At 36.1% G+C, this 13,741-nt stretch overlaps 1 protein-coding gene across 1 annotated transcript in view; it reads right to left on the bottom strand.

Moving 5' to 3' along the window:
- Positions 1-13,741, bottom strand: part of LOC115523333 (ABI family member 3 binding protein) — a 270,902-nt gene that overhangs the window by 74,851 nt on the left and 182,310 nt on the right. Inside the window, exons 42-48 of the mRNA XM_030329269.1 lie at positions 12,115-12,189; positions 11,200-11,256; positions 10,439-10,510; positions 9,924-9,971; positions 9,102-9,167; positions 6,959-7,033; positions 2,794-2,868 (exon numbers count right to left, since the gene is read on the bottom strand). Coding sequence (XP_030185129.1) covers positions 2,794-2,868; positions 6,959-7,033; positions 9,102-9,167; positions 9,924-9,971; positions 10,439-10,510; positions 11,200-11,256; positions 12,115-12,189 — 468 coding nt within the window. The remainder of the gene's footprint in view (positions 1-2,793; positions 2,869-6,958; positions 7,034-9,101; positions 9,168-9,923; positions 9,972-10,438; positions 10,511-11,199; positions 11,257-12,114; positions 12,190-13,741) is intronic.

Genomic DNA, 13,741 nt, shown 5'->3' with positions numbered 1-13,741 from the left:
AATACAGAAATGCATTTCAACCCCCAGTTAGACATTCCCACTTGCAAGTTGTAGTGGCCCTCCAAACCCAGCATGCACCAACACAGGCGTTTATCCCTTTGTGTTCCCTGCCTTAGTTAGTGGTGTTATCATCTATCACTTGTCCAAGCTAGGATCAACAGTGTCATACTCCTCTCCATAGCAACTTCTAGTCATTGCCTATGTACTAGTGATTCTACCTCCAAAGGCATTTCATCATTATTCCCTCATTTACTAACTGCAAAAATGCTACAGTGCGGCTGCAAATTAGAATTTACTGAAGAGAGTAGTTATATAGAACATTTGTGAAGATTGCATAATTTGCCAAAATTTAGATTGTCTTCCTGGTTGACTTCCAATGACTGAAGTCTCTCCAAGTATCTGTGGGCCAGAAGAGGCACCACAAAGCCAAGACAGCTCTTTGTTTAGAAACAGATCTACAAAGAAAGCCCAGCTCTGTTGAGCCAGGTTATCAGGGCAAGTCCTTAGCTGTGAATTTGAAATCATTCCTCTAAGGCACATCTGAAGAAAATCCAGTTCTATTTTGGTTCTGGACATGGTGTGTGGGCTCAATTTGTCTAGATTTTCCTTAAGTATTATAGAGATAATTCAACTGAGTGGCTAGAAAATAGTTTTTTAAAAGTCTAAGTAGATGAAACCTGTGTTATAGCTAGGAATCTATGAATGGAAGAGCTACATGGCATATCCTATACTGACCTATTTGATACAGGTCTAAAAACTCCAGTTTGTTGCTTCTGATGTCTCTCAGAATAAATTTTGAGATAAACCTTATGATAAAGCATAACTCTGTCTTGGGGGCACCTGGGTGGCTCAGTCGGTTAAGCGTCCGACTTTAGCTCAGGTCATGATCTCACGGTTTGTGAGTTCGAGCCCTGTGTCGGGCTCTGTGCTGACAGCTCATAGCCTGGAGCCTGCTTCAGATTCTGTGTCTCCCTCTCTCTGCTTCTCTCTCTCTCTCTCTCTCTGTCTCTCTCTCTCAAAAATAAGTATTTTAAAAACCCATTAACTCTGTCTTGATTTCAGCAGTACATTTTACACTTTTAGACTTTTGCAGACAATCTATTTCTCTACAATACCAGTACATATTAAGTATAGTGTAAATTCCCCTCTGCTTTCTGAGATATAATACATAGGGGCTGGTAAACAAGGTTCTGGGTTCATTAGGATGTAAACTTGAGCCCAGATATGACCCAGAAACTGAGCACAGCAGAACCTCGTCTGTTTGAACACTTGTGAGAAAACTGAAGAGTATTCCTGTAGGTCTTGCACCCCTGGAACAACAGTGGAGCCCCTGCTGAATACAGTGGTGGGACCAACATTAGATTTAGATACAGAATTCTAACTGAGCATGTGGAACTGGAGAGTCAACAGAATAAGCCCAGTGGAGACTCCGGAGGGCAGTTTGTTCTGTTGTTCCAGTGCTCAAACTCACAGAGTTTCTGTGAAAAATAAGGCATTGGTAGAATTGAGGCAAATATTTGGTATTTAAGAAGAAAAAAAAATAAGGACTAGATATATTGGTTTAATGAGATTAAGTCACATCAGGACCAACAATATTACTTTCTCTAACATAAAGGAAAAGCAAACAAAATCACTTAAACCTACTGTTATCATTAATGAGTCAATTACTGTTACATTTTTTTGCCATAACTTAAAATAAGAAATTGAATTTTTCCAAGTGGAAAGATCAGCTTTTTTCTTGTTGGTGTTTGTAGTATTGGTTATTGCATTTAGTGGTACAAATTTAAATTCTAGACTTCAGGGCAAAGGAGCCTTTTTCTGGCCTATCGCCACCTGCAACGACCAGACTCCCACAGCAGCAATAACCCCGCTTACAAATCTGGAAGACATTTATAGCAAGTGAATTCAGGCTTCCTTCCAAAATGCCATCATTTCATGCTACAGCATGGTTCTGGGAATGTTCCATAGGCTTCTAGGAGCATCTAGAAATTTATAATAATTGGACCATTAAAAAGAAAGAAAGAATTATAGCATTCCTCAGAACATTTAGTTTAAAATTAGCTTGGTTTGGTTTATCAGAGAACTGTTCGGCTTACTGTGGCTTCCTAAGGTCACTTGAGGACCTAGAGCATTGGCAGCAAGACTCAGGGAATGTTTGGGTCCTTGCAGGTCCCACACCAACTACTCCCACAAATATGAAATTATTCCCTCTGTAAATGGACAAAAGGCCTTCTCAGATGATGGGCAAGTAATGGATTTGTACCTACAGAAATCTTTTGTGTATGTGAAATTTCTTATTTCTCAACCTAAGCTATTATTCCATGAACGGGTAAAGTAGAATTTAATGGAAGACACAAAACAAAACAAAAAACCCCAATGCTGGTTAGTGTAAAATTACTGAACCGAGGACAGTGGGTAAACATCATTTCCTCTGTTTGCAAAACACTTTATCATTTTACGTGGTAAAAGTCTCGAATTCTTGATCTTATTTTGGTGGACCATGTCAACATAGTACAGTTAGCATTGGTAGGTTTATTTTTATTGTATGAGAACTTTAGTTCTAGAAGGAAGATTTACCCTTGGCATAATTCTCTGCCATTTGACTGTATCAATAGCTTACTATTTGAGCAACCAGATAACTTACGAAGCCTCTGAGATGCTCATACCATGGATGATTCAACATGGCATTTGAACATAAGTGAGGTATTGACCTCGCATCTATCAGATCTCAGGTGTCATTGCAGCAGAGCATGACAGAATGCCTTTGAGTTAAACATGAAATAAATCATTTACCAGGTGGAGTATAGGACACTTCTGGACTTGGTGATGTTTTTGGCTTTGAAGTAACACGCTGAGGCACCTTACGAGCTGAAAGAGAGAACTCAGATCATGAGTCATTTTGGTTCGGCATCTCCCAGTCATGCTTAACATGTAAGATATGACAGAGTGTATTCCTGACCACTGATTAAAAAAAGAAGTATTGAAATGGGAGTTATATGGAAAAATAAACCTTAGGCTCTAAATATTTATCAGTTAGAATTCCAGATACTTGTAGAAAAATGTTATCTGAGAAACCACAAAATATGACTCAGCATAAGGGTAGGGTGGAGAAAGTTCTGTTTTTAAAATCTTGATTTCAGAAGAGACAGCAATTAAATTAATGCAAGAGCACTCCTCGAAGTTTGACTCATCGAATCCACCCTCATGTCTTTCTGTGAAGATTAATTCAGTGAAATCAGAGTAGAAGCCAATGAAGCATGGATAAGACAAGCTTGAAGTCAACTCAGACAACAGCAGAAAGAGAAGAAGATAATACAGTGAGTAGGCTTGCATTCCACACCCTCTGCCATGCTCAGGCCCCAAATCAATCTTTAAATGAGCATGTTCACAAACTAAAATGGTCTTCCCACAACTGTTCCTTTGGAGTAATGAGGTGCTGAGACCAGAAAAAAAAAAAAAAAGATCTAATTTATTTACAGCTCATTTTATAATTTCAAAAGTGGCTTTATAAGGATTGTGCCCTTTGATTCTCACCATAATCATTGAAGGAATTATGAGCTTCACTTTAGTAGCTTGGGTTGGTGACTCTCTGCCCGAGGTTACACGGTAGTAAGTACCAGAGATGAGACTTGAACTGAATTCTGAGGTCCAGACAGAAGCACTAGATCCAAACACTTGGGCTCTCTAGATCCCGGTGCTGAGGTCACATTTTAACTTGTTCCTCATTTTTTAGGTGGAAATAATAAACCTATCTTAAGGGTGATTATGAGAATTACACATGAAATGTCAAAATGATGTGAGAACTATATAAAAATTCTTTCTACTTCTAGAAGATTTTTACAAATTTGACAGTGAAAGGTTTGAGTATATTCCGATTCTCATGTTGTTCATCTCTACATAAACCCAAAGCACCCATAGTTTTGACGGTTGTAAGATTTATTGGGATAAAATTAATAATGGGTTGTTGACTATCACCTATGAACACAGGAATCTTAAAAAAAACCTTTATTCAATGACAAAATACCTTTGATAATTTGTTCCAAACTTTTTATTCCACTTTGCCTTAAATCTTGCCATCTAAGGGGGCGCCTGGGTGGCGCAGTCGGTTAAGCGTCCGACTTCAGCCAGGTCACGATCTCGCGGTCCGGGAGTTCGAGCCCCGCGTCAGGCTCTGGGCTGATGGCTCAGAGCCTGGAGCCTGTTTCTGATTCTGTGTCTCCCTCTCTCTCTCTGCCCCTCCCCCGTTCATGCTCTGTCTCTCTCTGTCCCAAAAATAAATAAACGTTGAAAAAAAAATTAAAAAAAAAAATCTTGCCATCTAAGTATAAATAGGAAGAGAGGTGGCATGCCCAATTATAGCATTTCAATCTGAAAAAAGTAGCGGGTGATCACACTGTGTTGTATTTGGTGTTGTATACTCTACTGTCAGGGATCTCTTTACAGTCTAGCAATAATAATTTGCATTTGGTATTGTACATATGCACAGAACAGTCTCTCTCCCAAACGGCCTTTTGAAATTTACAAGATCTAGCCAAGGGTAAGGGAGAAAGTACCAGCATTTGATTATTCATCTTTGAAAGATTTAGTGATACATACGTATACATACTACACAAACATTGCTAGGATCTATTCAGTAAGATCATTCTCTTGGGTAGGGGAATTCCTAATTTTACCCGCTTTGAAGGGGAATAATTAGAATACACTTACTTCTTCACAATCAATTTTCCAAATTGTTCTCTTGCATTAAGTGCAATGACAAGCCAGAAGTACTTGGGTTGCAGTTACTTTCCACAGGAGATGCTGGTGTGCTGAGTGTTGCCTCAGTGGGAACAGAATCAAAAGGCTGTCTTGTTATGGGCTGACAACCACTCCAAAATTTCAGGGTTAGAGAGTGGAATGCATCGAGCATATGAATCTATCCATTATGAAGTTGCATATCTTGTTGAACAAGGTTGGCTAAAGGTCTAAATAAAAATTAAACAATCTTGAAATTTAGAATGATGGGAAGTTAGAGTAAGCTCCAGATTTACTACACGTATTTCTGTAAGTACAGAGTATGTAGCTCAAAAAGATAAAATGACAAATGTCTTCTTTGTTACCTCATATCTCCTTTACTTTTAAAAATTTTACTAACCAGGAATTTATATTCCCAATGTCTTAACACTCAAGTACTTATTTTTCATCTTTTATTTTCCAACATTCATCAAGTTTTCATGCTTTCTTCTGTTTCTCCTTTCTCTACTACTTTTGTTCTATATTTTACATTTAAATAAAAAGCTGAGAGCTGCTTCTTCTCATGTCATTTTATCTGTTAAGATTTTAAGGCCAGATTTTAATTTTCTACCAATTTAATATACTTGCTTTGCTTTTTTTGTTCTTATTCTATTCATTAATAATTATTTATTTACTAATCATTGTTTTTCATAGTATTTATTATGTATTAATGCTTCCAGTGTATTAATTGTTATTATTTTAAATTTTGTATTCTAGGGAATTTTGGCCATGGTACCTTTACACACTATGTATCATACTATTGTCATAGCAAAGCTTTAGTAATGAAAGAAAACACACTTAAAAATACATTAAAGCAGATTTAAAATCATTAGCTAGATGTCAAACATAGAACTGTGTTTTAAGGAATTTCCCTTAAGAGAAAAAAAATGATAGGCAAAATTTCTCTTAGAATTGGGTATTAAAGACCATGCCCAAATCTACAGTTTTTTCTTTTGGTAGGGATACTGACATATGATTAAAGGATCACTGGTAGGAATTAAGAACTACTACCTCGATCAAGCATAATTTTGATGGTGCTCACATTTTCCTTTCCCCAGACCATAAGTGGTAGTGAAGGCTCCTTTTCTAGCAAATTGAGTAGGTGCCCCCTCATAACTTTTGGAAGTAGACCATGTATAAATGATATGTTTAAATTTATATGATGAGCCTAGACTGTAAAGTCCTTGACCATGGATGGATACAATTCTGTCTCGTATCCCATGTCTGGCACACAGGCCACAGAATGCAGGAAATATTTGTTGAGTGACTAACTGATGAAATGAGTTAATCACTTAAGCACTGAGGGGTGGTATAATTTGAAATTAGAGAAAAAAGAAGATCAAAGACAACACACCAGTACATGCTTGTAGTAGGAACCAATGCTAGACATGTTCCGAAGAACTGAAGGTATCATATTTATTAATAGATGGATTGCAGAGGGCAGGGGAGGAAGAGGAGTAAAAATTAGATTTAAAATACTGAGAACCTACCACAGACAAAAATGAGAAATTGAAAGGAGGAAAAGATAATGAGCTCTGAGGCATGTCAAGTTTAGGGTAGCCCCAACTAGACATCCTCCAAGGCAGTTGGAAAAATTGGACAAAATCTTGGTTGAGAAGTTAGGGTTAGATTTAATCATATTCAAAGAAGAGTGTCTTGAACAGAATGAAAAACAGTTTATAATGACTCTTGTTCAGGTCCTTATCACAATTTTACAGCAAAACAGCCAAAGCAATATTATATAATCATTATGTTATAGGAGAGTATATATATAAAAAAAACAAATCTTCATGACATACTATTAAATAAAATCTACTGGAAATAAAAATAAATAAATAAATAAATAAATAAATAAATAAATAGGTGATTGGCAGGGGGAGGCACATTCCAGGACCATGCAAGTGTTCCCACGCTCGGAGAGGCAATGGGAATAGGCAGGCTACTCTGAAGAAATTTCATTCTTCTCCAGCTCCCTCTTAAAATAATGTATTAACAGGGAAGCTTTCTGGAATAAGCTATTCCAAACACATACTTTTTGATCAAGTTCAAAAATAGATGTAAATGTTTCTTATGTTTCAAAGGAAGACTTGTTTTACAAGGGTGAAAAACCCAACTGACTATAACTCAATAGAACAAATCCAATAATATCAAATTCTTCAGGCCAGAATACAAAACATGTCTTTACCTGGCTGTGTTTGTGGGATTCTCGGACGTGGAGATGTTTTTGGTTTGGGAGAAGCACGTGGTATCTGCTTGGGAGCTAAAAAAAAGAATATAGGTTTGAAGCTCTTAAGCGCTTCAAGAATCACAGTATCTAAGCCTCTAGGATCTCAAAGATGAAGTCTTAAATACACAGCAGCTAATGCAAATCAAGCTTTCAAAGAACCACAGAACAAAGGGAGATAAATTTCTTATATTATTATAATGGAAAACAAAACAAGAAAGCACATTAAATGATATCCAAGATATTCAGCCGGCAGATGAAATATCTACTTGAAATACCTTTTAAAAGGTTAAAAATAAATTTCATAGTAAGAATTCATCCTTATTACAAGTTCATACTATTTTACAAGAATATTCTGCTATAAAATTTTAAGTGCAGATAAATACAATTTCTTCTAAAACCAAAGTTGGTATGTTACATTCCAAATATACCTAGAAAATGAATGTATTTTAATACCAAGTGTTAATGGAAAAAAATCTTAGTCAACATAATACAATTTTCACTGGTCATGCTGGGGAAGAAAAACTGAATAGAAATTCAAAGGATACATTCCTGAGAAAGTTATTCCTTTGTTGGGCGATTCCTGCAGTACTTCTAGGACATTCACTGTAAAAATCAATTGTTTCTTTACCAAGAAAATGAGAAGTATATCCTGCTGGAGGAAAGTAATTATCACATGCAAGGCTGCAGTTTATGGAAACACATTTGTATGGACTCTAGTGTGTTTGGTATAAACAGCTTAGGAGAAACAAAATGGTTCCCAAGGTCACTGGGTTTCAGGCACCTAAGGAAAGCTGGCTGAAAATAAGAGTTATTAGATACTAGAAGTTTCTATCGAGTCTGCATGCAGTGGTTTCAGTGGAATCTTCAGTGGGATTGCCTGGAGAGAAATGAACACAAACATATGCAAGAGATTGTGCTGGTTTAGGAGCCTGAAGACTTAAGAGCTCCCTTTGCTAATCACTCAGTCTACAGCCTCAGCTTCTCTCTCAAAAGTAACAGGACTTTTAAGAGCGCTTCCAATACTGAAATTCTGTGATTCTAGAATTTCTTTCAGTCTTGTGATTTTCTGACTACCAACTTCCTTGGCTTGCTGAGGTTCCTGATGGGCTATTTGCTTCTCCCATGGTATGAGGTAGATATTACTAATAGTATTCACAATGAAACATTCCAATCGTATCATTACAGCTACTTAAACTTTGGAGAAGTTAGAGATGACTGGCACAGAGTCAGTTAATGTGGTTAAGGTGATATTTCAGTAAAAATTAAACTGTAAATTTGGTAGGCAAAATTTAATGAGATATTTTAGAGGACAATGCATAAAATTAACATTCATATCTCTTTTGGAAATAGAGCCATATGAAATAGCTTATTAACAATCAAAACACAAGTTTGGGCTTATTTATGATAAACTATCACGCTAAGAAAGCCTATAGATATTGAGAGGATTTTTCCTTGTAAGAGGCCAAACATTTAGTTATCCATATTGGTGATCTGTTTTCCTGTATTTCAAATTCCACCATCAAGTAAACCTTGACGACTTGCTAAGTAGCTGGTTTCATGTCAGTTTTTCTTATTTACATGGAGTGAAAGGTCCAACTGCTGCAGAAAGGGGAGGAGAAAGAAGTAAAGGACCTGAATAATGATAAGGTGACTGGCCAGTTGTACCCTTTTATGGGGACCACACAGTGAAATCTGTTAATCCCCAACACAAATTAGATACCTTAAAATATTCTGTACATTACCGCAAGACTTGTAAAACTAGTTAAGATGATCAAGTATTTAAAATTAAGATACATATTTATATATAAAAATGGAATATAAATGTTATTTCCCAGCAACAATACTATTTCTTGTTTGAAACATTTGCAGAGTAGCTCAGAAGGGCTTTTCAGCCATAGCCTAAAGAATATTCATAACGCTGCCAAGTGAATGTCTATTAGGATGAGAAATGGGGCATCAGGGAAGTCAGATCCCCCATCAAAGACTGTGAGCAGAGTGATTAAGTTAGGTGTTCTGATGTCTACAGTGCCCATACTGTCTTTCCATTCTTATAAATTCTGCAAACACTCACCTTCTACATGAAATACAAAATAATATTTACCCGGTTCAGTCGGAGGCTCATCAGGGCTGGGTAGGATTATAGTTTGGAAAGGCAGAGGAGATGTCTCTATGATAATTGAAGGAAAGTACCTGGAGTTATGAAAGTGCTTCACAAACTTTAAGTACTTATGACAGAAAGGATGGTAACAATTAAAAAAAAAAAAAAGAAATTGCAACTCTGTAGCAAAATAGCATTCCTACTTCTTCATAATGTGTTTAGTTTAAAAAATGCTGAGATGCCAGATTACCAAATAATTTCAAAGTAAGCAATATCCTTACTTTTAAGTCCTCATTTCAAACTAGTACCTCCTCAACACTACTAGAACAATATTAGAAAGATAGTAACCTTAAAGAGCAAACCAAAGTAATATGAAATGTTAAAGCATGACCCCATGAAGAAGCATTGAATTTCACTTAGAATTGTGGCAAAAAAAAAAAATCAGACATGTAAACGAATGTGATGAAATGAGTGTTAATGGAAAGTACATTGCTAGGGCAGAAAGTATGAAATGGATCATCATACAAAAAGAAAACTGAAATATTCGACACAATACAAGCTGGCAGAATGTTCAGTGTTAGGAAAAAGATGCTTTAGATTTCAAAGTTTCACTGACTTAAGTAAAGAAAGAGACCAACATCTAGATACAAAACTGAACAGAAGAAGAGACTTTTTGGACAATGGTTACGAACAGAAGCACCTAGAAAGAAAATTAACTGTGGTGGCAAAGAATGATGTTGCAACATGAATTCACGATGAGAGAGAACCTGAGGTTCTCAGGTGATGGTGGTAATGAGAAGAAAAGCTGCTGAGATGTGTCATTACCTAGCGTGGTCTCAGGTGGTTCAGACACATTTGTAATAGATTCCACAACTGTATCAAAACAAAGGAGAACAATTTTAGAAAACTTTAAGGTGTTAAGCTATAGTTAAGTATATCTTTCTTGAATGTCAACACATCTCATTCTCTTAAGATTTTGTATGTATTTTTTTTATAGATAGGACGATGGATTTAGAGAAGAAAAGAGAGAAACAAGGGGGAAATCCTATTCTGTAATACTAATTTTCCAACTAATATTTATGTTTTAACTGTCAGTAGCTGGCTATCAAATGCCATAATGTTCCATATTTTGATAACACAGAAAACCAGAATTTCTGTATTCAGAGAGTCAGTTGTCATTTTGGTGTTAAGAATCCAAGAATTTGGGAAGCTATTGCTCTTCAAATGAATTCAACTGCAGAACAAATACCACAGCCTGAACTTCCATGTTCCATGGACATAACAGATGCTAATTAAAAATTTGGTGAATAAATGAATGAGAGCATGAAAACCTTTACCACCTGCAGTCTTTGGCTCCTCTGGACTGAGTGGTGCTTGGGCAGAGGGATATAGATAATCTGTTACAGTTGGTGCTAGGGAATAAACAGGGAATGGCTGGTTAGTGGTGGGCAGCTCATAAAACACTGTAATAGAACACTGTTGACTTTGTAAACAGAGGTTAGTTAAGTAAATATATTCATGAGAATAAATAACGTTTTGGTAGATTAGGAAGATGACTACAATTTAAGAGGGCAGAGGTGAAGGCAGATAATGAAGGCAGTGTTCAGTGGGGGCAAGGGTACACACACACACACACACACACACACACACACACACACACACACACGGTAACTGTCAGGGTCTTCAGCAATTTCTACTTGGAGTAAAGCAGGTAATTTCACTTCCTTACATATTTTGATTAAGTATTCTACTAATAAAAAGACAAAGAGTCCTTAAAAAGCATTGGGATGAAACCTAAAAACAATATAAAAATGAAAAACAGGATGTTCATATTCATATTTAAAGAATGATGAGAATGTTAAATTTTGCATTCAGAGTGAAAGGGAACTAAGAAAATTGTGAAACGTGCATAGCAATACAGCAGACACTAGCACAACGTGCTGTATGTAATATCTGACTTTTAAGATTCACTGGATGAGCACAGACAAGATGTGAAGAGCTATGAAATGTCACAAAGCATGAGGGCATCCAAAGATGACTTCTGCAATGAGATGGAAAAGCACATATACCTGAATTTCTTGATGGGAAAATGTTTTTTTACCTATAGCTTCCTTTGATGACTCAATGCTTAATGTAACGAATTCCAGGACTTCAGAAACTAGCAGAGAACACAAAATGATACAATTGATCAAGAATGGGTTGTTGCCAGCATTGGGAATGCACACAAGCTAAATACTATTTAGAAAAGTGTCTTGCACTTTGTTTGCATGTCATGCTCAATGTTTGCTGTTATGATAATAACAGTATTATTAATAACATTATGGGAAGCTCAAATAACTGAATTGAATTCCTAATTTTGAAAGTGTTGTAGGTAACTATTAACAACCGTACCTTGTACCATCATGGGCACAAAAATGTCATTTAATTAATTAGAAGATACACAAAGGAGATGAAAAGAATTATAATCCTATGCTGGAAAAAAGATCTGATGTTTCAAAATATATGCCAGGGAGTAGCTACTGAATTCCTAACTTAAAATGTTTTCATTTTTGAAGGGCAATATTGTGTAGGGTGGTTTTGTGACCTGTGCTTAAGTGAGAACTTTCTCCCTCCTTCATGGTTATAACTGAACTAACATTCTTTTCACAGAACAGAACACACATTTAGCTTATTACTAAAGAGAACTACAAGTTTGTAACTGTTAGTGAAAAATAAGGGATAAAATCAATTCTTCTAAGTGGTTTTGTTGACTACTTAATCCACATACTTGACTATTCTCTATGTGATACAGAGTATACACAATGAAATGAAGATAAATATGTCTATCAGGTGAATAACAATTGCCATGAATATGTAACTAACTTAACACCAGTATGCAATCATGGGAAAAGCATGTACAATGTATCGAGTTATTAAATGTGTATTACTTGTTTTTTTTTATATTTGAAAATTTAACACTTGGAAAATGTCCCCTGAGGCTCACAGTGTACCCAGACAGATAAAACAGTCTATTTACCAGGTTGACTCTGTGTCATTTCTAGGCTTGGTGATGTCACTGGTTTCAAAGTAAGAGTTTGCAGTTCAGTGGGAGCTGAAAGAAGAGCATCTAAAATGTCAAAGTAATTATGGAAAATTTATTTTTACAGGTTTTAGATAAAGGTAGCAATGGATAGAAATACATAGATCTTCAAAAATCACACAGTTATGGAGAGTCATGCAGAGTATACATTATTAAAGCAGCAATTGTCAAACTATGGCCCTGCCAATCCAGCCCTTGGCCTGACCTGTGAGCTAAGAACAGTTTTTGTACTTTTTCAATGACAGAAAAAATTTCAGAGTAATATTTTATGACATGTGAAAATGGTATAAAATCCAAATAAAATTTTATAGGAATACAACAACACCCTCAAGTTAAGATGATCCATGGCATATTTCCATATCATCTACATATTGCTTTTGGTTGCCTTCAATTGAGATACTACAGCAGAATCAAGTAGTTTCAACAGAGAATGGCCTACAAGTCTAAATTATTACCATCTAACATCCTTACATAAAAAATTTGCTGACCCCTGATCTTAAGCATCCTACAAAATGCAAGAGCCTATTTGAGAAAAAACTAGGTTCTCACTATGGTATCTGAATATGAATTCCCACAAGGGCTTTCTAAGAGCTTCCTACAGCTGATTTTCTGACAGTATCATTACCAACATGTTTAGTACCATTTAGCGTGTTTTGTTCTGTGTTCTAGTTTGACCTCCCCCTTGGGTAATCTCAATAGGTATTGAGATTTTTTGTTTGATTTTTGCAGCTTCCACCCTCCTGTCCACTAATGCAAAATTCTGAAGTTATTTCAAAGCCCAACTATTCTCTATCAATCCACATAGATCTTTGTTTCCTTTAAGTATTTTCTCTCTATATTCTTACCAATTAAACAAGCTGCTTTTGTATAAGCAAATTGCCTTATTTAAAACAAACAAACAAACAAACAAACTTGAGAACAGTGTTTCTTCACAGTTATATTGTACTCTTCTCAGCAAGTGAAACATGTTCTTACTTTGGTCTCTACCTCTGTTCCTCACCTCACCCCACCCAACTGCTAATATAGTTCTAGAAACACAGAGGGCAAGGAAATTTTTGTTTAGTAAGCCAAATAAGTATTGCCAATTTCAAAAAAGATAAATGAAATAGAGTGGTTAGAGAATTTAATAAGATGCATCTTTTGTTGGAGACAACCCTTCTGCAGGGCACATGATGAATTCGGCTACCATATAAATCTCCCCAACCATGATCCTTTTGGTCAACATGTAATTGTAGAGATACTAACTACAATTTGTGCCTTCTCTCTCTTAGAAGGTATAGAGGTGGGAATTGAAAGTTAACAAGCTACATCACCGTCATCCCTGGGATCCAACTGCAATGGGCTGGACGGACTCAAACTAGAAATCACTGACTTTCTTGATTCCTGCTGTGAAACTTTCAGAAGTTTAAAGTTTGGGAGGAGGATTTATTTTCCCCCCAACGTTTTTGAAACTAAATGAAGAAAATCGAGTTGCTATTGTGTTTATAGGTCTAGAAACCATCAAAAGCACTGTTCACAGACTGTGTTTTCTAAAATATTACATTTTCTTGAGTTTATTGCCTAA

Source organism: Lynx canadensis, chromosome C2, assembly GCF_007474595.2.
Source record: "Lynx canadensis isolate LIC74 chromosome C2, mLynCan4.pri.v2, whole genome shotgun sequence".
In the NCBI taxonomy this organism is placed as follows: Eukaryota; Metazoa; Chordata; class Mammalia; order Carnivora; family Felidae; genus Lynx; species Lynx canadensis.
This window is presented reverse-complemented; position numbering and strand designations above follow the sequence as displayed.